We start from the raw sequence: 26,807 nt of genomic DNA on the forward strand, positions 1-26,807 counted from the left end.
AAGTAAAAGCCTTTTTTTTGTTTAAACAGAAAAAGGGGAAATGATGTGGGAGAGTCTTCTGTTCGTGTTGATTTCATTCATTAATAAAGAAACTGCCTTGGCCAGCCCTTAGGTGGGTGGAGTAGACAGAACAGGAAGAAGGAAGTGAGGTAGATGGCTCAGTCAGATGCCACGCCTCTCCTAAGTTAGTCAGACTGCCATGCCTCTCCTTTGAGAGAGAGGCAATGAAGCTCCAGCCCAAGATGGACGTATGCTAGAAACTTCCCGGTAAGGCACCACTTCGTGGTGCTACACAGATTATTAGATATGGGTTAATCAAGATGTGAGTAAGAGGCTGAAACTAATATGGGCCAGGCAGTGTTTAAAAGAATATAGTTTGTGTGTTGTTATTTTGGGGCACAAGCTAGCTGGTAGCCGAGAGCCGGGCAACAGGAATGCAGCCCGTCAGCTCATCACTACAGGATATGTTGCTTTGGAAAAGAGATTCTGCTTTTGTTTCCACAGAAGATACGAACCTGTGGATTCCTTCCAGGCTAATGTGGTTTGATGGATCAAGGTTCCCCTGAAAGGTCTCTGTGAACCCTAAAAATACTTTGCCCAACAAACAATAGAAAGCAGTTTGGAGAAAACTATGTCCAAATCCCAAAAACGATTGTTTATAAATCTTTGTTTTCACTTAAAGGAGGATATGATATAGAGATGAATACTTTGCATTGACATAAATCTTGGTCTATTGATACAAATTTAAGGTCAATTTTGTTACACTGAGTATATGTTTATTTCTACTCTCATTTAAGGTATTATGTTTATAGAGCTCATTTAGAAATGTGTAATTTAAAAATACAGATGAATAGTCATCTGTAATAATCAAACTTTTAATCACATTAGTTAGGTTTTCTAGATATACAAAGATATATTTCAGTTACATAGATAATCTATAGACCAAGCTGAGGGACCAAGGCTGCAGAGGTTCTCGCAGTGGTGATGTTGCCATCCTAGCCCTGGTCTTTTTTATTTTCAGATTTTAATAGAACATGTTTTGTCAGGTCTGAGTTAAAGTCCTGGTATAAAATCTGTTCAGTATATTTAAAAATTTCCTTAAAAAATTAGAAAACCATTAACTCAGTTGTTTTCTGATGTGTGTGATAACTGATTTGTTATACTGTTGATCTTTAACACTGCTGTGTATTAGAAGAAGATATAGTTGCTGGGCAGTGCATACCTTTAATTCCAGCATTTCAGGAGGCAGGGGCAGGCGGATTCCTGTGAATTAGAGGCATGGACAGTCATCCAAAGTTCTCCTGTAAGTTGGGACATTCATCTTCAGCCTTTAGGCCCATAGTATCTGGCAGACTTTTCTGTGAAGCAGGAAATTTGAAAAACTGTTTCACTTATATTGGCAGTTTGCCAGTCACTTTCTTCTGTGTCCTGCAGACTCTTTCATGGAACATGAACCCTGAAGGACTGTCTCACCTTCTTTATGCAAGGTCAGCAGTCATTTTCTGTAGATCCTGCACGTCCAGTTTATATAGCATACCATAAAACAGTCCAGGCAAGAGGAGGTTTTTGCCCAAATGGCTAGCCTTGTCACATTGAAGGCAAATTCCATAACAGTAGAGGGAATAAAAAATGAAAACATAAGCCACAAACAAGAACCTTCCTGTGATGAGACAGTGCTGCTTCTCTGGAAAACGTTGAGTTCTTTGGTTCTTTTTGTTGTTGTTGTGGCTTTTGGTTTTGTGGTTTATTAGTTTGTTTTTGTCAGCAGATCTCCCTGTGTGGCTTTGGCTGTCCTGGAACTTACTGTGTAAACCAGGCTGGCCTTGCAATCACAGAGATCTGCCATCTTCTGCCTCCCAAGTGCTGGGATTAAAGATTTATGCCATTATGCCCTGCTCTAGTTCTTTCCTAAAGGGTAACTAAATTTGCCATAATGACTCAGCAGTCATGCTTTTCATGTCTACTCACAGAACTTGCACATGAGGGTTCTACACAGCATTATTCATAATGCCCTTCCATTGGAGTCATTATAACTGGTAAACAAATGGACAAAATGTGCTATGTACAGAGAGTAGAAAGGTAGTTAATAATTCATGCTTCTGCGGATTCAGACAATGCTAAATGAAAGGAGCCAGTTACGGGAGAATGTGCACTTGGTTTTCTTAGGTGAAGTGCTCAGAGAAGGTATCAAGTGGGCTAGTGAGCTAGAACTGCCAGAGGGTGAACTATCAGTGAGTGAACATGAGAAGTCTTCATGGAGAGAGGGAACTGTCCTAAAACTGACTTATAGTTATGGTTGCAAATCTTGGTCAATTTATTTAATACATCATTGAATTTTATATTTGAAATGAGGAACTGTAGCCAGAGACTGCTTGTTTGTTTCCTGGCTGCCCAGACCTGAATAATTACATAGAAACTATATTAATTACAACACTGTTTGGTCTATTAGCTCATGGGTTTTTTAATTTTATTTATATATTTTGTATGTACTCTGCATGTACACCTTCAGGCCAGAGAGGGAATTGAACTCAGGATCTCTGGAAGAGCAGCCAGTGCTCTTAACCTCTGAGCCATCTCTCTAGCCCCTTAGCTCATGTTTTTTATTAACTAGCTCTTACATCTTAAATTAACCCATTTCTATTATTCTGTGTATCGCCACGAGACTGACTTACTGGTTAAGGTTTTGACATCTGTCTCCTTCAGCAGCTACCCCTTCAGAGTCTCCCTGACCCCACCTACTCTCTATATATATCTGTCCAGATTTCCCACATGGCTTTACTCTGCTAAACCATTGGCCAAAACCACTTTATTCATTAGCCAATAAAAGCAACACATGTACACATCCCATATCATCTCCTTTTTCTGTCTAATTAAAAAGGAAGGCTTTAACTTTCACATTGTAAAATTATATATGAAAAAACAGGTATCAAACAAGCATTACACTTACAATATTTAGTCTTTTGTATCTGAAAATTTTCATATCTAATATATCTTTTATCATAACTTAGGAAAACTATAACTATCGTCTTCAACTCTTCAAAGACCACAGAAGGATATCATATTACCTAAGTAAACAGAAAGTGCGTTGTAAGCAGCATCCAAAACTTTAGAATTGAAAGAGACATCTTGGTGCCTGAACAGTCAACCAAAGTTCTTCTGTATTGATGGAGCATCTATCTTCAGTCTATAGGCCCATAGTATCCAACAGACTTTTCCATGAAGCAGAAAATTTGAAAGACTGTTTCACCTATATTGACAATTTGTCAGTCACTTTCTTCTGTGTCCTGTAGAAGGCCTGGCAGACTCTTTCATGGAGCAGCATGAACCCTGAAGGACTGTCTTACCTTCTTTATGCAAGTTCAGCAGTTATTTTCTGTAGATCCTGCATGTCCAGTTTAAACAGCACACCATCAAACAGTTCAGGCAAGAGCAGTTTCTTTCCCAAATGGGTAGCAAATCCATAAGGAGGCTCTTCAGTGCCCATCATCTCTTGAAGTAATTGGTGCTGCCAGAAGTAGACATGTCTTACTGTCAAGAAAAGTCTAAGTTCTTAAAACATCTTAAATACCATATTCTGTAGGTCTTTGAAATGTTTGAAGATTATCTATCTGAAATATATCTCTGTATATCTAGAAAATCTCACATGACTACAATTTGACTATTAGAGATGACTATCTCTTAATCTGTATTTTTAATTATATATCACATTTTTTAATTAGCTGCATAAACATAATGCAAGAGAAATACATTTACACAATGTGACAAAATTGACCTTAGATTTATATAAGACCAAGATCCATAACAGTGCCAAGTATTCACTTCTATATCATATCCACCCTTCGAGAGAGAGAGAGAGAGAGAGAGATTGACTGTGACTATTATAACCAACCCTTTTAAAATGAAAATCAACATTTATAAGCAGTCATCTTGGAATTTGGGCATAGTTCTTCCCAAACTGCTTCCTGCTGTTGGTTGGGTGAAGTATTTTTAGGATTCACAGAGACCTTGGGGGGAGGGGGGCTTGTTTCATTAAACCACATTAACCTGAAAGGAATCTACAGGTTCTCATCTTCTGTTTAAACAAAAGCAGAACCTTTTTTTTAAAAAAAAACAACATATTCCTTAAACTCAAATTTTGAAATCAAGATACCTTTAGCCCCCAGAATCAAATGTCTCTCTGCAGTCAAAAAATTTAAAGAAAACAGTAATATGCATAATCCAGATCCTTTGTGTATTATCCATCTCTACTTGAATTTTTTACTGTTACTTTTTAATATTATCTTGATTCCTTTATGTCTGTCTGTACTCTTATATTACTTTTACTGTCTCTTTAAAGACTTTGTTTTACTTTTTAAAACTATTCCCTTTTTATAACTGTCTGTACTCTTTTTCTCTCTCTCCCAAGCCTATGTGCAGTTTTTAAACACACTGTATCTCATTTAGAGGTCTTTTATGTCGAATCTGTCCTGTTGTGTATCTGAAATCATTTTCTGACAAGGAATATTTTAAAATCCTAAGCATTGTGGTTGCAGCAGCCCTTGATGCTGGCTCTACTTCTCTTGGCCTTTCAGTATGCCAGAGGTACATTTACTGCCAGCTCTGGAACTGCTGAATCAGAGCTGTGCTCAACACCTCAGCTCTAGGAAGCACCATGCAGCACATAAACCCTTTTTATCTGAGTAAAAGTTAAATCTGCCATGCAGTGTGCTGTGTGGCCTGGAAATGTCTCCATATATGGCGGCAGGAATCCATGATGCTTTCCTGCCTGTGCACACCTAGCAGACCCCATCTAGCTGCTTGCCCTGCAGGGGTGCTGAGCAGCAGGCATGCTCTCAGCTACTTTCCTCCTAACCCTGAGCAGGCACACAAGCACCTGACCAAAGAGTGTGACTGACCACGCGAGTTAGCCCCAAACATACGGGTGCCATTTTGTAGGTGGTGACTGCTCATTTGTTTCCTGGCCACACAGACCCAAATAATCACACAGAAATTATATTAATTACAATACTGTTTGGTCTCTTAGCTCAGGTTTTTAATTAACTAACTCTTATATCCTAAATTAACCCGTTTCTATTATTCTGTGTATAGCCACGAGACTGTGGCTTACTGGGTAAGGTATTGGTGTCTGTCTCCTTCAGCAGCTACATAAAGTCTCCCTGACTCTGCGTTCTCTCTCTCTCTCTCTCTCTCTCTCTCTCTCTCTCTCTCTCTCTCTCTCTCTCTCTCTCTCTCTCTCTCTCTCTATCTCTAGATCTCTGTTCAGATTTCCCGCCTGGCTTTACTCTGCTAAGCCATTGGCCAAAAGGGTTTATTCATAGCCAATAAAAACAACACATATACAAAAGGACATCCCACATCAAGGAACCTATTTGTTCATTTTTAATATGCCTTTTAAAGGGGCTAGGATAATGGCTAAGTCTTGTACTATCTATGTAACCATGAGGATCCAAATTCACATGCCCAATAACCATGTAAAAAAGCCTAGTATGACCTTGGCCTGTAACCCCATTGCTATAAGAGTATAGAGAAAGGAGGATCCCTGGGGCTTCCTAATCTTCAGTCTTGTTCCAGGTTCAGTGAGAGACCCTGTCTCAAGGGAATAAGGCAGAACGTAATATACCAGAAAAACCAATACCCTTCTCTGGCTTCTACAAATTCTCACAGACTTGCACAAGCTTACACACATACAACATTTCTTTAAAGTCTTACATGCATAACTAAGAGTCAACTAACAATATTGATAATAGTTTCTTAGTAATAAAGTCTCCAAACTAGAAACAGTTGGTACATTTTAATTGTCATTTATGTTTGTAAGGTTTCTCTTTTGTTTTGTCCCTTTTTTTTCTATTTCTTTTTAAAGAAGCTCAATAATTTGCCCTCTAATTTCCCTTCAGGGTGGACTATGCTAGTTTCCTTCCAGAATCATTTAATATGTCATGAGTTCTTAACTATGAAAACAGAATCAGTTGGCTTGGTATGGGATAGGACAGTCTTCATGGGTGATGTAGTACTCACACCTTTTTAGAGTCCCAGTGGTCAGTCTCCTTTGTAAAATTAAAAATAGTTAAATGCAATGTGATAAACTTTAAGTGTTTGTAGTTTGACTTAGTTAATTCCTTTTTCTTTTAAATGGCTGGTAATCATTTTGAAATGGAAGTAAAATGAAAACTTGAGATATTTTGGCAAAATTGTTTAAATCAGGTTTGTTGAAGGTGTTTCATTGATTTTTTTTATACTGTTCACGTGACTTTATATTTCCCTTTCTCCAGTGTCATTTGCTTAACTATAAGTCTATACTTTTTTTGGACTTTAATTGCAAAGCCAAGTTTGATCATTGTAAATCAAAGTAGAAAAATAGAATTAAAACAGAAGTAGAAATTAAAGTCATTCATCATTCTGACTTGAGGACCACTGTCAACTTTCTATTTTCTTCAGAAATTGTGATATTTATATAGAAGAACCCATATGATTCTGTTTACAGTGAACTAAGCAGACTGTGAAAGGCTGGTCAAAGATCAGAGAAGATAGGCAAGATGGTTCTGTGAGTCAGGTCACTTTGTTAGCAAACCACCCTGCTGGAAAGGATGCATTGTGAAGAGTACATACAGCGTGGTGCATGTGGTAGACATGCACCTGAGAGCTTCACAATGGCCTCAGAGGTGGCTCACATGGTGGTCAGCGATGTAAATTAATTTCTGCTGCAAACATCAGGCTGCAGGGGAAAGGCAGCATCACACTCAGCAGCAGGTGTGTAAGCTCCGTGAGAAAAGACGGTGTTTTCTGGTACCTTTCCTATACATCTATATTCCTTTTTGCACAGTTCTGGGGATCAACCCAAGGCCCTTGTGTAGGTCTAGGCAAGAGCTCCGTCAGCAGCCAGTGTCCTCAGCCAGGCTTCATTTCTAACTGTGTTCTCAGGCTTGTGGAGGGCCTGGCCTTGCACATCACAGATAGCATACATGTATATTTTACGGATGTAGTAGGCTCGTTGTATGTATCTATCCTTCACTTGGGAAGTGTCATGGGTTTTCTTTCTTCCATGTTCTCCCACTGTTAATTGCCAATCATTTGGGGCTAATAGTTGGCTGTCTTCCTTTACCATATGTAATCTTTTGGCCTTGTATTTTGTGAAAAATCTGTGTATGTCAATTATTTGATTAATATCTAGTCATTGTCTACCCAGTGCCAGACATGGTACCTAAGGCAGGTGAGCCTGACCCTGGAAAAGCGTAGATTTTAGTTAACCGTGACACAGTGAGTATGGAAATGTATACATAAGTAAGCTGATGAACCAAATAAGATGTTATGGTACTTCAGCCAATGTCAGGATGTCAGGAGACTGCTCAAAGCACATGGCATTGGCTTGAGATTGGAATGGTAACACAGTCATGGGATTTTCTTGGGGAAAACCATTCCCTGTAGTCACAAGCAAGGACAGTGTTCCAAAGTAAGAACAGAGAGCAAAATTCAGGGTAGAGAACAGGCCACCATGGCTCCATCAGTGTGAGCCAATTCCCATCAGAATGAAATGAACTACCAAAACTAGGAGTGGATCATAGATGTCCCAAGCCTTTTGAGGAACAGGGTCAGTAGGACCAGTAACCCAGTTTTACTGTGTATGTTTTAGCATGTTGACTAACAGTGGACATGCACCTGTAGTTCCAGGAGAAGCGAGGCTAGTGGCACAGTTTCAAGATCCTCAGGATACAACTAACTCTTGAAGCAAGATAGGGGGATGATATCACCAGGAAGAAGTATTGCTAGAGGGCTGGAGAGATGGCTCAGAGGTTAAGAGCATTGCCTGCTCTTCTAAAGGTCCTGAGTTCAATTCCCAGCAACCACATGGTGACTCACAACCATCTGTAAAGGGGTCTGGTGCCCTCTTCTGGCCTGCAGGCATACACAAAGACAGAATATTGTATACATAATAAATAATAAATATTTTTAAAAAAAAAAAAAAAAAAAGAAGTATTGCTAGAGAAGAAAGGGCTGATGTTGGAGCCCAAGGTTAATTCTGTTAGAGGTCTACTAGAGGAGAATTCAGCAAAGAAAGCTTGACCATAAACTGCCAGAGTCATTCTGCTAGGACACAAACACAATGAGTATTTCCAGACCCCAGGAGGAAGTCTTGACATAACGGTGTGGATAACAATGAAATCTGAGGACCACATAATCACATTGATAGGTTTAATAAGAGCAGTTGAAAGGGAGAATGAGGGGAAAGGAAATGGAGATGGCAGGAAAGAGTCTCCTCTTGAGGCCTCTTGCGCAAAGCGCAAGCAAGATGTGCATTCGCTAGCGAGGGACTTGTGATTTACGGTGGGTTTTTCTAGGGTATACAGCGCATCACAAGAAGGTAAGAGAGTGTGATGCTTATGCAGCCAGGTTGGTGGAACTGAAGAGGAAATGAGTTCTGGTCAAAGGGGGGTGTTTTCTTTTTGAACCTGTAAGATGTTACCAACCCAAAATGAGAATTGCAGTATGTGTTGGAGGTTCAGTGACAGAGAAATGTGTCAAACAGTATGGAGAACGGGAGTGGTGTTTTTGTTTCTCCCTACCCCTCCCCATTTGTACGTGAGTGTGTGGGTACGTGTATGAATTAAATATGTGTGTATGCTGTCTGACACTGATATGTGTCCAATGGAAATTCAGATGTGGAAATACTTCAGTATGTAACTATTGCTCATATACAAATGTGGAGAACTTAGCTATAATTGTCATTGTGTTATGCTGCATGTACATGTATGTATGTGTGTGTTCATATTACTGTGATCACACACATACACATTCAGAGAGGTGTTTTCTCCATGAGTGACAAGTGATAAAAGGCAGGTTCGAGACGAGCACTGGGCTGGGGTTGTAGTCAGGCATGGAACATGTGGCTGTGGTATAGGATGGTCCTTTGGGGTTCGTGTGATCAGTGCTTATGAAGTTGGACCGTTTTGGTTGACCTTTGTTTTTCCCTGTGTGTAGTGACTTGTTTCTTCAGTGCCATCTGCTATAAATTAATGACAGATTCATTGGCTTTTGCCTAAGATTTTCCTGGTTTTAGGGCTGAAAGTACTAATCACAGAAAATTTTCACCACCCTAGCTGTAAGGCAGGTTATTAGTTTTCTATCAGCTGTTTTTGCTGTGCACATGTGTGGATCAGAAGGGTATGAAAGACAGATGCATGAATATGTTAAGGATAAAATGTCAAGAATTAGGAAAATGCTACAAATACTGAGTATTAGATTAAGACCCTTTCTGGTTAGTATTAGAGTTTTCAGGAACAAAATGTAATATTGTCCTAAAAGAAATCAGTGTCTCTTCCTGACAAGTCATTGGGGAGTGTGGCATCTTTTCACCATAAATGAGTCAATATTTTAGCATTAAAAGTTTTTCACATTAAAGGGGGGCGGGAAGGGGAGGCATTTGTAAGAATGTAGTGCCACAGTCTTCACTGGACTGCCATTCTATGAAGACAAATTTGGTTTTCCACAAGATTCCCAGTGCCTCTTAGTAAATACTCACTAGATAAATCAAATTAATGAGGAAGGTATGGGGATGAGCATGGAGATAGAGATGAGTTAGTTTGAGCTAGGGCATTTGTTGCTACTAATAGCTACCATGTATTTAAACTTAATTTGTGCCAGCCACTGTTGTAAGTGACTTACATGCATTGACTCATTTAATCCTTATGTTATTACCCCTATTTTTTATAGTTAAAGAAACCGAAGTACTTTGTCCTGATTAATGGAGGGCTAGGATTTTGAATCCTGACAGTCCAGTTCCACAGCTGGGACTCCCTGGGGCGGTGGTTAAGAACGCTTTTTCTTGGAGAAGACCTGGGTTCAGTTCCCACGATCCACATAGTAGGTCACAGCCATCTACAACTCCAGTTTCAGAGGGACCCAGGGCTCTCTTCTGGCCTCTGCAGACACCAGGAACAAATGTGGTACATGTAATATACATGCAGGAAACCATTCATACAGGAACAAATGTGGTACATTTAATATACATGCAGGAAACCATTCATACAGGAACAAATGTGGTACATGTAATATACATGCAGGAAACCAGTCATACAGATTAAAGTAAAATAAATCTTTAAAAATACTATGTTGATTTATGACTTGGATGACACAGCAACATGTCTGTCCTAACTTCATCCTCCATGGGAAGAGAGGACCTTGCCTTTGTTTTGCAGCCCAGTGCTTGTATTTATTCTAAGCCTGACAAAACGCTGCTTTGTTTGGACTTCACCTCAGCTCCACTCCTCTCCAAATAGTGAATCCTGTAATAACTGCCTTGTCCTGCATTTGCTGAGATGGTCCAAGATTCCTCTGGTGTGTGATTTTTTTTTTTTTTTCCATCAGAGAACCTGATTTTGTGAGATTAAAGGTCTGTTTCTTTGGTTTTAAACTTGCTTGGGCTAGAACACTGCCAACTTTTAAGACCCAGTTTAAACAATATAAAGACAGATCAAGATAAGTGCTTCCATTGAAGCTTGCTAGTAAGCACATGTACACCTGTGCTTCATGCTCAGTGAAAGGACAAGCTCAGGGCCCCCAAGACCAAGTTCTCAGCACACAGATTTCTTGCCCCAGAGGGACAGAGGACATAAGGGACAAAGAAAAGAGATAAAGGGAGAAGGGGAAGGAAAGTGGGCAGGGGTATTTGTCCCCAAAGAACTGCTTCTGGATAGAAAGGAGACAAGTGCGCACATAGGAAAATGGCACTTTATAAAGGTGTACAGGGAACCCTGTGTTAGGGTGAGTTGTTTAATTTTGATTGGCATGTTAATTAGGGCAGCCAAAGGGGGCTTCTGTTTGCTGGACCTCAATACTTTAATAGCTGGACCTTGGTAGTCAGCCTCAGGAGGAGGAAGTGGTCAAATACAGAAAGAGACCTTGGTGGCTAACGTATGGAATGTGTGGTTTTTAGCAAGTCACATACTTGGGCTAGTGTCTCTTCACTCAAATTCTGACAAGGGGAATACTGTCTGCTACAGGCCTCTAACTCTTCCTCCTCTAGTGACTTACAGTCTTTCAAGTTGCGTGTAATTACTTGTATCATTTGTAGCACCAGTTACTGGAGTAGGCTATAAACGCAGATAAGTGATTTATTAGCTGTCAGCTATAGGAGTAAGTCTCCTAATGAGAACATTCACCCATTTCCAGCCCAGTGAACAATACTGACAGCGATGAGCAGGAAAAATCATGGGGCGGGGTAGATTTTTATTCGTGTGAGAGCAGCATGCGTTAAATTGCAGAACAGAATCTAAGAGTGACGAGACTCCAATAAGACTTCATTTCACTGTTTTTCCCAAAGTCGTGTTTCATGAGCCTTCTTTCCTGTCAGCTCTGGTGGTAGTTTTCTGCCTGTAGTGGTTGGGGAGGCACTCTGCTTTGTGTTTCCTCACAGAGGGATGGGTGGACGGGGGAGGCACTCACCTGGCACCTGTGCACTGAGGCAGATCCCCGTCACCAGTTGTTTCTCTGCACTGCCTTGTGGGTAGAGTTGTCCTTGCATCACCTATGATAACACTCTTCAAAGCAGGGTTGGTGCTTTTTGTCCAGGCTGACAGTTCTATACAGAGTACTTACCTCCTAAAGTTCTTGATGCTTACAAAGTGACTGAGGATCTTTTATTTTATCTACACTTTCTTCCTCTTTCCCACCTGTGTGTCTCAGTGATCAGCTGCAAAAATGTTTACTTATTAGCTCTTTAATTTTAATGCTACAACGTTGGGACGAGAAACCTTGTATATGTTCTATAGTCCATGTTCAAACTTTTATGTTTCTAGGACCATTTATTAGTATAGTATACAGCCTGATATCCACCCTCTTAATGAATTTAGGTATCTAATACAGTCTTGTTGCTATAAGAAGACTGTTATACAAGAGAGTTTGTGACTATGTATGATTGAAATTTGTAGCCTTTGAACATCAGCTCCTCACCCCACCCCTCCTCCAGTCTATGGTAGTGATCATTCTATTTTCTATTAGATTAGCTATTTTAAATTCTTGGTGCAAGTTAGAATTCTGTAGAACTTTTGGGTCACTGGCTTTTCATTTAGCATATTAGCCTTCAGTTCCATTCATGTTAGCTGTCAATGAAAAAACCAGTTTCATCTTAAATGGAATAAGGTAGTCTTCTGGAGCCATTTTGAGTGACCTAGTTCCAGGAACTAGGTTTAGGTTACCCTGATTTCCATGTTCCAACATGGAAGCAGTTTCACAAGGTTTTTATAGTTTTGCAGAACAAAGGAAGTCATAAATTAAGGCAAGCTTAAAATGCATCGGTGGTGTCTTAGGGTTTCTATTGCTGTGAAGAGACACCATGACCATGGCAACTCTTATAAAGGAAAACATTTAATTGGGGCTGGCTTACAGTGTCAGAGGTTTAGTCCATTATCTTCGTGGTGGGACATGGCGGCATGCAGGCAGACATGGTGCTGGAGAAGGAGCTGAGAGTTCTACACATCTTAATCCCGAGACAAGAGGAATCAACTGTATCTACACTGAGTGTAGTTTGAGCATAGGAGACCTCAAAGCCCAACCCTACAGTGACACACTTCTCCACCAAGACCACACCTCCTAATAATGTCACTCCCTTCACGGGGCTTTTTATTTTTTTCAACCCACCACAGGTGGGCACAGTGAGATGGGGAAGCTATTCTATAGGACTGAGATGCTGCCTGATGACATTCTTAGATTTTGGATTGGTAGAAGCTAGTGGTCTGCTAAGTCAGTAGATTCTAAAAGATTTTTATTCATTAGCACAAGATATTAATTTCATTACAGAATGGAGCAAGGATGTTCAGCTTCTGAACCTGCAGAATCCCATTCTCTACATGGTACTGAAAGTCCATTTGGTCCATCAATATCTGTACAGACTCCTTTAAGAGTTTTTGATTCACAGCCAGACATAGCTGCTTTTCAGAAATTTTTGTAACAAGGCACATGACAGGATTTTCATTTTATTTTATGGCTGAATGATATTTCATTGTGTGTATATGTATTTGCATGTGTGTGTGTTTATAACATTGTTTATGTATCCCCTTTATTTGTCAGTGAATATGTGGGTTGTTGCTACCTCAGTTATTATGAACAATACTGCAATGAACAAGAAGATGCAAATACTCTTAGATCTTGTTTTCATTTCTTTTGAGTATCTGCTCAAAAGCAGTATTACTAGATCATATGGATCTGATTTGGGGATACCTCTGAATTGTTTTCTTTAGTGTTACAAGGAGCCCTTTAGAGATGACCACTCAGACATGGTTTCTACCAGATGAAAGTCTTAATTCCCTACTACTGGCATTACACACAGATATTTGGGTCCTAAGTGTAGCCCAGGTGTCCACAGCACAGGGTTTTTGAAGGCAGAAATCACATCCTGGCAGCTCTCTTGGCAACTGTAGGGGGGCTTTGCAGAAGCAAGCAGTTTAACAGAAGCTAGCTGTGGTGGCATCTTGACTTCAGGATCCAAGGATAGAGTTTGGTAGTTTTCCATGGAATTTTCCATCAAGGTGATAAAATTATTGATAAGCCTGAAATAGCCTCAGCAAAAATACAAGATAGAGGACCTCTGTGTTCTTTGCCTTGTCACATTCTCCACTGGATCTGTGGGCATGATTCATATTGTTGACTTTGCCCCGTTTTAGGGGGCATAGTTGGTAGCTGAATTTATTCTTTGGTTGATGTAGCTGACATTGCAGTTGAGGATATAGGTCCTATTGTTAGCTTGCTCAAAATAAAAGTCAACTGCCAGGCTAATGCTGGCAGTAAGGCAGTCAGCAATGGGAACCAGGTAAACAGAGACTAATACCAAATACCTGAGTGTAGTCCCAGCCAGGTGGAATACTTTGATTTGGCTATAAACTGGCAGAGTAGGCTCCCTATTGAGAGGGCCAGGCAAATATCATGGCAGGTCCCTAAGAACTAAATTAAGAATTAGGCCTCAGTTCCAGCCTCCTGAAACTGAACAAGTCAGTTTCTGAGGAAGAAACAAAATACAATCAGTCACCGTGACACAACACACACACACACACACACACACACACACACAAACACACACACACACACCCCAGTAAGGACAAGGAGAATCGCATTTACTAGGACAGGACCCACTCCCCTCCTCCCATCAGGTACCTCAAGGCAATAACGGAATAAGGACAAAGCCTGGGACTTGTCCAGACTTGTCCAAGAATGGAAACCCTATAGTCTTAGCCCACCCCTGCTAGCCCTAACCAATTAGAAACATACTGATATGATTGTCACTTGCATAAACCAATCCTAGATAGAATGATCGTACTGCTTTTAGAATTCCTTTAGTTGTGTATAAAAGATCCTGAAAAGTTTTTTTCCCACCACCGTTTTTGCCTTTGTGTTGGATACGCAGTCCCAGCATGCTTAGTACCTTCTCAAGATAATAAATGCTCTTGCTAATTGCATGCATGGATGGTGGTCTTTTGTGGGGCTTTTCCAGGACCCTAACATCCCTGACAATAGTAGCTGTACAATTTTATATGCTTATCAACCATATTCAAGAAGTCCAATTTCTTGGCATCCTCAGAAACACTATTTGTAATTTCAAATTTTAAAGATTGACAAATAAATTGTATTATTTATAGTTGTACATAAGATGTTTTATCTTTATACATCTTGTGAGAATTGCATGCCTGGTCACTCTTCATTAAATTTTTAATGGAGTTATTTGATTACTTGCTTCCTATATTTTAGACAGTAGCATCTTACCAGATGGGTGGTGTGCAGGTGTTTTCCTTTTTCGGGTAGGCTGCCTTTTCCAAGTCTATTGTTTTCTTTCCAGTGCAAAGATTATAGTCTCGATGTTCTTATTTTTGTTTTGTTGTTGTTCTCTGTGTTTTTGGCCTTGTTTTGATATCATTTGCTAAGACCAATGCTACAAATGTTTTTGCCTGTTTTTCATAGGAGCTTCTCAATTTCTAGTCTTGCATTTATGTTTTTAAATCCATTTCTGAGTCATTTTTATCTCTATGTGAACTGTGCTGGTTCATTTTTTTTTTTTTTTTTTTTTTTTGGCGTGTGGACATCCAGTTCTCTTGGCACCATTTGTTGTAAAGACTGCCATTTTTCTGTTGTATAATTTTGGCACCCTATGAAAGGGTTTTTGATCAGATGTGCATGAATTATTACTAGACACCCTAGCTTTTCCATTGGTTTGTATCTCAGTCCTGATCTTCCTAAGGGTGAATCTGCTTTCTTGCCTTTTCCAACTTCTGAAGTAACATTCCCAAACTCCTGCGCCAGTTGTCAATTGTCTCCCACAGTCAGGATGGTAGCCCTATCTTAGAGTCGTCACTTTTACTGTCCCTGCAAACCTCTTTGCCACATAACATTCATCAGTTATTGGGACAAAGACCCCTGGGGACCATCATTGAATTTTCATCTGTTTGTTATAGTTAACGTTTATTGAATACTTCCTGTATGTTAGGTATAATCTTATACTGTATTTGTTCTAAGAACGTCACATGACTATATTTTTCTGCCTCTTTTGTGATTCTTCATTCATTACATGGTCTGCTTGTCAGCTTACCTGTTTATCTCAGGGTTTTGTTTTTCAAACAGGGTTTCTCTGTTACTTTGGGGCCTGCCCTGGCCTCGAACTCACTGAGATCCACCTGCCTCTGCTCCCTGCCCTCCCCCTCCCCTCGCTGGGATTAAAGGTCTGCCTGATTTATCTCAGGGTTTTTTTTGTTTGTTTGTTTGTTTGTTTTTTGGATGGTGCGGGAGAGTGTGTGGGAGGGATGTGGTGTTACAACTCTGAGGGGAAAGGTATCCTGGCAGTTGGGAGCCAAGAAATACCACAAAATCAGACCTCACACAAGGGGTTTATTGGGAAAGACAGAAAAATGCCTGTCTCTGCTTAGGTGAGAAGCAACAAAGAATTGAACAGGAGGGCAGTATTTATATAGGGTTTCTTGAGGGTGGAGCTTTTCAGAGTGGCCTGGATTGGTGGGATTCTTTGGTGGGATTCTTGGGGCGAGCTCAAGAATTGGTGGGATTCTGTGCCCTAATCCTGGGGTAAATTCAGGGATTGGTGGGATTTTGTGACCTGATCCTGGGCTTTTTCCCCCTGTAAGGCAGAGCTCGCCACCTGCATCTTGAGAGACTGGAAGTTAGGGCCATTAGAGTGGTCTGGGTGAGGGTGGAGCAGTGGAATGGCAGGGCCTGGCCTGGCCACGCGTGCCTCAAGGGGTCTACAGGTGCATCTTCTGAAATGTGAATTCAACTTTCTGCTCTTTGTTGTCCTAGCTAAGTGCGCTAGAAACTTTTTCCTTGTTTACTTATCTTTGGAATTTCATACAAGCTTTGAAGAAAGTTCTCTGAGTCAGCTATTCAACTCGTTTGGTTTACTAATACATAAGCTGTGTTCTTTTTTCCTACCTAAATTTACATACCTCAGTTACCTTACTAACTGAAGGTGTGGAAGCTTTCTTTGAATTTTGACATGTTGGTTTAGCTTGTATATACTCATAATCATAGGGGGTGATATATTTGGGTCAGTAACATTTCATAGGAAACAATGTTGAAGCTGAAGCCACTAATATGAAAAGGGGGAGTAAATGGCCCAAAGTACAAGGCTTGCCAGTGTTGCTTAACTCTAGCCCAGCGTTGTTGTTCTCAACTGATGTCCCCTGGAGGAGCTGTGTGCTCCTGTGTATGGACCCACTCAGATGTGTGTCACATGCTAAGGATATGGAAGTCAGGTAGGCCTGATCCTGTCCTAGAGGACTGTGTTCTAGTGAGGATGTAGACACAGACATGATGTGTGTGGAGATCACTGTATAGTTAATAGGTTACTGTAGTTCATAGAGAAGCCCCCTGCTAAGGCTGTGTGATACAGGAGCCCTAGTCTTGCACAAGTATGTCTGCACCTTATGGGAGGAGGTAAGGCTCACTTGTCGTTTAGTTGTCTCATTAAACACCCTTCCTCCTCCTGTCTCTCCTCGCACTGCCCACAGATCATTTTCTCTGTAATGACCACTAATAACTCTTAGGCCTCCCGAGAGAGAGAGCTTCAGCCATGGAGTGTTGTGCTGACTAGATCAACCTTGACCATGTACAGCTCTCTCATGGGACTGCAGACAGTAGTATTCCAGGACAGGTGACAAAGCAAATGTTCAGGCCCTCCAAAGTATTTCACATGTCCATGAAACTAACTTGAATTTCTTCCTAATAAACTAAAGATCAGGAATTCTTAGGGTGTGAAATGAACACACACGGGGACTGGGTGATGTGAATTTTTGAGAATTCCCTGTTCTCCTATAGGGACTTGTGATTTTGCACACATAGACTTAAGTAATTAAGGTCCTGACACACCATCTCCTCTCCAATACTCTTCCCTTGTAATTAGGACATAGAGTGAGGAGGGATTGAGCTGAATTCGGACAGTTCCTGACTAGGCTACTTCAAGTCTGAGCTACATTTACAGTAGGAAAACACCATGGCCAGCAATGTCAGGGCTTCTTACTCTGACAGTCTCATGCTTCGATGTGAGTAGTCATGGGTAGAGCCATCTTTTTTACTTTGCCATTAATATCCATTTTATTTGACTGTCCATGAATTATTATACTAAACATGGAGTTGCTTTGGTTTAGGTGTGAGTGTGCCCTTTATTTCCTCTCTCTCCTGCCTCTGGTTCACACTACCCTCCCTTCCCCGCACTTGTGTTCTCTCCATGCTTGCTCAGTAGTCACAGCTTGTGATAGATAGTGCTGTAAGGTTGCCAGGTCTTATTTTGAAGAATTGGACAAGCAGGGAGCAGGGCTTACAATTGGCTAATAGTTTAGCCTCTCTCGGCCTTCCACTGTTGGGAAAGGGCTAAGTGGAAGAGGCCTGTGCACAGGGGTCACCCTTAGGCACGCTGCTAGACTGTGGGCCCTTCCAGAACTGTAGAGATCACCACCTTCATGTACCCAGGGTTAGGTCTTCTTCTAACTTGACAAACGATTGCCTCTTTATGCTGAATGTTAGTGATTCTCCTGCCTCTTCTCCACTGGCCTGTCTATAGGTGTGTTGCTACCACAGCCAGCCAGATGTTGTTTAGTAACAAGGAAATGAATGGGTGTTTCCTACTGAAGACTATTTATAATATGTATTTCCTTGATAATGCCCAAGGTGTGATAGTACTAGCAGTAAATGTCTGTACGGAAACTATTACCCTGCCAGGCTTTTTCCAGGTGTGCAGCCCTGTGAGGTCAGTTGTTTTTTTTTAACTGAGCAGGGAATCAGCACAAAGAGATAAGTAATTTGTCTAAGCGTGTATGCCAAGTGAACAGAATTGGAACCAGAAGTCTGGGGTGGACACTTGTACTTTACACTGCAGTGCTGTTCCTCTCAAGTATGGCTGGAATTGTTATTAAAAGTAATGCCACTAATGAACTGGTTGCATTGGATGTAAAATTTATACCTATGTTATAGTTAATCATAAGTATATTATCTTCACATGTTTTAAAGTAAATGAGCATTTGACTCTTACCAACATCCTTGTCTTGTGTCCTAGGAGAAGACTTTGCGGTTGTGCAGCAAGAGATCATTATGATGAAAGACTGCAAACACCCGAACATTGTTGCTTATTTTGGAAGCTATCTCAGGTACATTGTTTTTCATTTTGAAAACAGTAATGATTCCATCACCTAATTCACCTAACAGAATAGCATTGACTCCAATGCTGTGATTCATGCTTAGAGGATAGGGTCTTTTCTTTTCACAGGATGGAACTTTTGTTTAAACCTGTTATGCTGATTCTGTGCAGTGTCACCATCTTGTGACTTGGGAATGCTGGGTGTGGTTTTGGCGAGGAAGCTGTCTGCTGCCCCTTTTGTCTAGGCTTAAGAGTTCAGTCAGGAGCATTCATCCCCAAAGTAACTTTTTCGTTTAAGGGATTTTTTTTTTCTGTGTCCTACTTCTGGTCTCATTCTTTGCTTCATTTTGTTCTAAAGACAAGGAACTATAATTATTTCTACAACATACTTTTCCAGGACCCAAAGTGAACTTTTGACTCTGAACTCAGCTCTTGTGTTGTTTGAGCAGGTCACATGCCTTGGAGGAGTCCCTTAAACAAACCTGGCTCTTCTCACTGTCTGCGCAGTGAGTCTGACACCATGACCTAGTTGCTTTTAAGGTGTCTCTTTTAACAGGAAGGTTGGAGAATGCTTTCCTCTGCTACTGGCAGGGGGCCACTATGCCTGTTACAGGCTCCTATTCTCACTTGACCCAGTGGGTAGAGCCCCTGGGGAGTTCTGTCCCTTGTCTCCTCCTTTGTTAAAAGCCAAGCGAACCAGCCTTCCTCACCCTGTTAGAGTCTGTTAAACCAGGTAGGTTGGATGGAGACAGGAAAGAGATCACTAGTCCTCTCACATCGGGTAGGTTAGTGCCATGCACAGTTCCGGATGTTTTGATACTCCTTCAATGGGGAGTGGTTCGAATAGCAGCCCAAAAGGTACATCTTCAGTACCTGTCCTTGTGGCCGGAAGTGGTCCCAGAGGGGCAGTTACTGTCTGTATCAGCTTGAAATCATTTAAGTTTATGGTGCTAGTAATTGATTCCAAATACAGAAAGAGTCACCATTGCAAAAGGACTCACTCACCTGCTGCTGGTCCTGGCAGAGTGCCGACCTACTCTACTCAGACAGCGTTCCAGATGTTCTTGGCCAGGCTGGTCTTCTGACGAGAGCTGTTGTGCTTCCCTGGGCAGCTGGATCTAATCATGTTTCCCAAGCACTGTAGGGCATACAAAACCAACTACTTATATGCTGCCCTTCATGTGGTAAAATGACCGTGGTCTGTGATATAGAAGTTAGGGGCTTGATTAAAAATGTCAGAATCCACAATGTAACTTATGATAAGCTATTTATTTAGTCATTGGGTGTCTCCATCTCTTCCTCGGTAACATGGAGGTGATAGCACCTTTGTGAGGAGGCGCCCATGAGGACTAAGTGTAAATGCATGTGAAATGGGAAGAGTGGCGCGGAGGATGTGATCCGATGCTCACTAAATGTCACCGGGGCTGCTGCCAGCTGTGCTCGCTGTTCTGAAAGTCCTGTCATTTCAGTGCCTCGTCTGACCACTTCCTCAGTTAGCCATATGCTTCTTAGTATGTTATTTCCAGCTTAAAAACAAGATGCTTGAAAGGGTTTAGCATCAAGTTTGCTTTTATTTTATTTTTGTCCAAATGTAAAGATTATAGTGCAGTTCTTTTCCTTAAACCAAAATTAAAACAGAATCCTTTTGAAAAATAAGACTTGAGTTCTTTCGGTGTTATGGGGATGTAATGTGAGGATGCTGCTTCAGATAGGTGACTATGTCCCACTGCACTGGCATTGCTAGTGAAAATGACAGGAAAGCAAATGGAGGAACAAAAGAACACAGCTTTCCTTCCTTTCTTTAGCTCTCTTCTACTGTCTTCTTGATTCCTGATTAAGTACAGACTGGGACCAAAGAGGAGCATGGAATCCTAAGAATTAGGTCTGTATTGTGTTCGGGCTGGAGAGAACTGAGAGAGCTTGTCCCCCAGCCCATTCTTTCTCAGATGAGAAAACAAGGCTTAATAGAACCTTTCTTCTTGAGGCTCAGTTGCTTGTTACTGGCAAGATTTAAGCCTGGCTCTGCCCATTCTCTCACTGATACCTCTTTGCAGAATCAACTGATTTTAAAAAGGACAAGGGGTTTGGAGTTCAGTACACCACCTCCAAAACACTCTATAACAACCTCTTCTGTTGCTGTTGTTGCAGTGTATTATAACAGATTTGGACAAAAGGATAGAGGAGTGCATGAGGGATTTGACTTCTGACAGACCTGCCCTTGGGGATCGGAGTCAGCCCGTGATTTTCTCAGTAGATGCCCAGTTCCAGAAGTCCCCTTTCTAGCAGCTGTCTGTACTCCTTTCATGAGAGATCCCGTCTGAGCTCCGGCAGGGCTGAATACTTGATGTCCCAACAGGCTGTTCATCACCATTGGCATGAGGTGTAACAAGGACTACAGAGACTAAGTGTTCTTCTGGTGCCTTAAAATTAAGAAATAGCATGCTATATATTCAGTGCACATTGTCTGAATGCTTGTGTTTTTCTTGAAAGAAAAAGAATTAAAGCACCAAAGACTTATTCCTTAACCCCATTAAAGCCAAGTATAATTTAACTTCAGGCTCCTTCTAACTTTTTTTAGACAGAAAAGAGTGTAGTTGTCAATGTTAGTATACAGTTACTCTTTAAAAGAAACCTTGATGTTGGAGCATATAGATATGAAGAGTTACAAGGGCAATAGTTGTTTGTGCAGATCCTTCCCTCGCCTTTCCTTGCGTAAGCACAACCGTGCTGTCGGGGTCAGATGAAGACATGAACATCAGAGCAATACTCTTGGCAGATCGAACATTTCATTTGGGTCTCACCAATTGTCTACCTACGTCTCTTCAGATGGTGAGGGGATTGGGACTTGGGAAAACATCAGACTGTGATGGGGGTTGCTACATAGTATTGGTCACTTTATATTCCCTAAGGAGAGAGCCTGCTGAACGGCTTACTGCCTTTGTTTTTGAGTATCTATTTTAAAATGAACCAAAAGATTTCAAATCTGACTCCCAGTTAATGAGCGTATGAAAATGTCCAGCAGTTACTGAACTTTGTATTTTTCACGTTGGTGACTTAAGTTGAAGTTGAGTTGTCTTTGTGACTACAGCGGTGCAGCCTTTGGTGGCCGGGTCTCCCAGGGACGAGCAGTTAGTGTGCATCCCCAGCTGCTGACTCCTAGGGTCCTGCTCATAGCGCTTGTTTTACTGTTGAAGTATGCTGTGTGTGCGAACACTATAAATCACTCATAGTTATTAATTACTTTTCCAAAGTCTGTGGTATGTGGGAAGATGAAAAGATAGAGTAAGACTTTCAGATCAGTAAATAGTTGTTAGAACTTTTGTTGTTGTCAATTGTAATGAACAGCAAACTGGAAAATTAAAATAGTGAGAGGCACCCCACCTGCTCTGTCTTTGTTTATGTAGGTGTAACATAGAAAGGTTAATTTTACAAAAAAAAAAAAGGCTTCTACACATTTATTAAAGCAGCCCATTTATTCCAGTTCAGATACCTAGCCATAAAGACCCACAACTTGTTGGCCTGCATGAAGTGGGCCTATTGACTCCACTCCATCCTGTGAGACGGACAGTGTGGCGAGTGACCTAGTGCCTGCAGATCTGTCATTACAGCCAAGACATTTGTCAGACAAGAGTCATTCTTCTAATTCTAACTGCCTAAACTTTTTCATTTTTTTATAATAGAGATTTAACCAAGTGGAATGTTATGAATGTAAATCACTTTTAGTGTATTTAAATAGTGTCAGCATGTATAGTCCATAGGTTTTCTTTGCCTGTATAAACTAGAAAGTCACTGCATAGCATAAAATACACACTGTATTTTAGTAAGAAGAATCAAGGAATGGAACCGTTTTAAGTGGAAGCCAGTGGCAGTGAATCTGAAAGACAGCAGAGAACGTGTCCCTGGTAGCTCCCCCTGCTGTGGAGAACTGTTTGCGAGCTGGAGAGGGCAGGCAAAGCATTTGAGATGGAGCTGAAGCATGACAGGTGAGGAGGGAATTACAAGGCAGCTAGACACTTTAAATGAATTTAAATTTTAGATTTATATGAGCTCTGTCTCACACTGAACAGTTAGCAGATGTGATTGTCATCCACTATCAGTGGATGTCTTTTTCACAAATAGAAGAGACATTGAAGATTAGAGATAATCAATGACTAATTTGCAAAAGGAAGAAAGATGACTTCTAAAAAATACAATCAAATCAAATGTCAGCCATTCCCCCAGCAAACATCGTGAATAAATTATTAATCATGTCATCAGTGAGCACTTACAAGTGGCGACCAGCCTGGCCTTTGTGGAAAGCAATACCAAATCAGTCCCATCTCGCTTTAATGTTTTTATTCTTCAAAAGGAAAAAAAAAATAACTTTGCATCTTCTTTGAGTTCCTGGAACAATTTAAGGTAATTTAAATAAGGTGAATTGTAATACAAGTGAAGAGACGGCCCACAGATAGAGAAATCTTTGTTAGCTATTGATCCAGTGAAGAATTGATAATCAGAAATATCTAGAACTCCAGGGCTGGCAGAATAACTCAGTTGTCTTGCAAGCACAATGTCCTGAGCTCAGCCCTTGAGACCCACTTGGAAATACCAGGCCTGATGGCTCATCTTGTAATCCCAGTGATGGGGACGCAGACAGGAGGATGAGTTGGCTTCCTTGGTGAGCTCAAGGCCAGTAAGAGACTCAAAAGAGCTAGGCAGCATCCCTGAGGCTTACACCGAAGTTTGTCCTCTAGCCTCCACATACTTGTACATATATGTCTACATTAATAAAAGAAATGGAGTATGGTATCTCAGTAAAGAAGATAGCAGTTGGGTTCTATGAAGAATTTAAACAAGCCTTTGTAGCAACCTCTAGTCAGAGGTGCCTTTCTCTTTTTGTATTTTAAAAATTTATTTAATGTGCTTGAATGTTTTGCCTGTGTTTATGTATGTATACCACATGTGTGTCTGGTGCCCTCAGAGGCCATGGATACCCTGGAACTAGAGTTACAGATGTTTGTAATCTAATATGTGGGCACTGGGTATTGAACCCTGGTCCTCTGCAAGAACAAGTGCTCTTAACCACTAAGCCAACTTTCCAGCCTCGCCTTTCTTATTTTGAATAAGACTAAAGCCAACCATTCTCAGAGTTCTTAAAACTGCCACTGGGCAGCCAGCTGATATTTCTATGGGTTGCATTTGTTAATATGTACCATATCAGAAACAACAACAGAAATGTATGCATTAGCTGTGGTGCTCATATACCCTTCCATGCATATGACATCTTGTAAGATGTCAGTTTTAAATGGTTTCTGATTTCTTTTGGGCTTTACTCTCTTGAGCCTTACCTTCTGGACCCATGGTGCCTTGCTGTTTCACACTATCAAAGTAGCCGATCTCTGGTTGCTCATGCAGCTGCTATATACCACATGGTCTGCTGTAGCCAGCCAAGCCAACAGTGTAGCTACTCCAGCTAGTCCTATTAATATTAACAGCTCTGCTTTTTAATGCTCTGTTCATGTGGCACTCAGAGTAATGCTTGGTTTTAGATACCATGTTTCAGAAGAGATGTCGACGAGCTAAATATTATCCCGGTGAAGGTAACTGTACTGAGATCCCACAACTAGAATTGCTTTGTGGCACAACCCCAGCATATTCTAGTTTCATCTCTAGCCGTTGTCTCTTGAGGTCCCATCACCCAGCCTCTCCCGTGTAGTGTCTTTTTTCGAGTGTCTGTTCCTTTGCACAGGCCTCTTCTCTCCTGCTTGAACTTCAAGACCCAGCTTGTAAGTTGTTTCCTCACAAAACCTTCCCTTAATTTGCTGAGATATTTTTATCTCTGAGCTCTCATAGCACATTAATCCAAAATTTAGTAATTTCCACCTCCTCCCATTTCCCTCCCTCCCACCCTCCTCCCCCTTCATCTCCAGTTCAAAGAGTAGTCAGGGTTCCCTGCCCTGCTGAAGTCCAAGGTCATCCCCCCTCCATCCAGGTCATGGAAGGTGATCATCTCAAACTCAGTGCCATTGTCTTTGGCTTCTCAGTCAGCGCTCATTGACCGCCACATTCAGAGAGTCCAGTTTGATCACATGCTCCATCAGTCCCAGTCCAGCTGGCCTTGGTGAACTCCCATTAGATCAGCCCCACCATCTCAGTGGGTGGGCGCACCCCTCGTGGTCTTGACTTCCCTGCTCATGTTCTCTCTCCTTCTGCTCCTCATTTGGACCTTGGGCGCTCAGTCCAGTGCTCCAATGTGGGTCTCTGTCTCTATCTCCATCCATCGCCAGATGAAGGTTCTATGGTGATATGCAAGATATTCATCAGTATGGCTATAGGATAGGGCCAGTTCAGGAAATTCGGAATCAACCTACCCCAGGATCCAGTAAACAACTTCTTTATAAAATGCCTGTAACTTAAAAAAATATAAATGTGTTATTTGTACAAATTACTAAGCTTCACCGTTGTCCTGGCTACTTTTGTCAACTTGTCACAGGCTAAAATCCTCTGAGAGGAGGGAGCCTCAGTTGTGCAGAGGACTCTGTAACACCAGGCTGTAGGCAAGCCTGTAGGACACTTTAATTAGTATTTGTTGTAGGAAGGCCTATGGCCCCTACTTCAGCTGCTGCCTCTAGGTTCCTGCCACGTTTGAGTTCCTGTCCTGACTTCCTTCCCTGATGAACAGTGATGTGAAGGGAAACCAGATAAACCCTGTCCTCCCCACGCTGCTTTGCACATGGTGTTTCTTCACAGCAGTGATGTGATCACTGGGTCACAATGTCAGCTGTGATATTCCATGATACATGCATGTAACTTGCTTAAATCCTGTCCACCCTCTCTACTCTGCCCTCTCCTCATTTTCTGGGTTCTCTCCTCTTCCCTAGCAGTCCCTATTATACTCTGAGGCGCTTTAGTTTATGATGGGAGAAAACGTGTGATACTTGTCTATCAAGACCCATGTGGTAAAACTGGAGGCTTGTGAGTGACGCACTTCGCAGCTACTCACATCTGCTGTCTTGGCACTAGCTCAGACTGAATATAAGTGGGAAGATATGACTGTTCTAAAATAAAATTACAATAAAATTTCCATCATTGTCACATGTCAAATATACTCTCTTGATCTCCCCCAACCGTTTAATCATTTATTGTTCCAGGACTATACAAAACCAGGCAATGGACTAGATTCAGGCCAGTGATCATATTTTCCTGGCTTCTGATCTAATTGTTTATTTATTTGTTTATTATTTCATTCATTCAGATATTTGTTCACCTATAGAACAGTTTAGAATATACCAAGTCCAGAAACTTCCATCCTATCTCTGCCCCAGAGGATGGTACAGTTCCTGGTGTGTTTTAAGAGAAAAAAGTGATGAGTGATTGAGTAAAGGAATAAACAAAGGAGAAAGATATGTAAATCTTGGCTATTTCTTCTGTCACTGCAAGATTACACACCTTAGGATATGAATGAGAAATACTATCAAACAACAGTGATAAATTTTATAGGCTTTGGAAATGTTATTTTTTTTTTATTTGAAGGTAACATTTACATTTGTTTGTTGGTTAAAAGCGCTCTCAAAGTGATGTGTTTGGGATGTATTGACATTTTCTGTGCTAATCTGGGTAAATGGATAAACATAAGACAGGAAGTTTTTAACTAAAGGGAAATTCCATTGAATATGCCTAATGACAGTTTTATATTCTACAAACTGTGTATCTTAAGTAGTAAAACCTAGGGTTGAATTACAGCAATGCAATAAGTCATTTTCTAAGGGATTAATTGGCATTTTAAAAAGGCAGCATGTTGCATTTTGTTAGTATTTCAATGTTATAGTACACAAGATACTGTTACAAATATTTTAATCATGAAGACATAATGGACGACTGTCTCTTTTCACAGGCGAGATAAACTTTGGATCTGCATGGAGTTCTGTGGAGGCGGTTCCTTACAGGACATATATCATGGTGAGACCAGAGTTGCTTTATAGATGCTGAGCAGAGTTTCTTAGTCTGTTACCTACTATATCCAAACATTAATATTGTTTAAGAAAAGAAAGCTATGCTTTATTTTTGAATTGTGTGGTGTGTATGGATGAAAGGGCTTTTACTCTACACAAGAGAAAGCTGCATGCACTGGAATCACTTGCTCGCTCTGGAGGAACATCACAGTTCAGAGCTTCAGACTCTGCCCTTGGTGACAGAATATCATGGTACCTGA

The 26,807-nt window shown here is 41.0% G+C and overlaps 1 protein-coding gene across 3 annotated transcripts in view; it reads left to right on the forward strand.

The window, feature by feature from the left end:
- The window catches only part of Map4k3 (mitogen-activated protein kinase kinase kinase kinase 3), a 159,378-nt gene that overhangs the window by 56,601 nt on the left and 75,970 nt on the right, over window positions 1-26,807 (forward strand). For 2 of the 3 annotated variants that reach the window (XM_038318094.1, XM_038318095.1), the window contains exons 3-4: window positions 18,536-18,626; window positions 26,490-26,554. In XM_038318094.1, coding sequence (XP_038174022.1) covers window positions 18,536-18,626; window positions 26,490-26,554 — 156 coding nt within the window. Of the gene's footprint in view, window positions 1-13,792; window positions 13,799-18,535; window positions 18,627-26,489; window positions 26,555-26,807 lie in introns of those variants that run through there. The other variant, XM_038318096.1, reaches the window with a different exon arrangement.

This window comes from Arvicola amphibius, chromosome 2 (genome assembly GCF_903992535.2).
Source record: "Arvicola amphibius chromosome 2, mArvAmp1.2, whole genome shotgun sequence".
Classification (NCBI taxonomy): Eukaryota; Metazoa; Chordata; class Mammalia; order Rodentia; family Cricetidae; genus Arvicola; species Arvicola amphibius.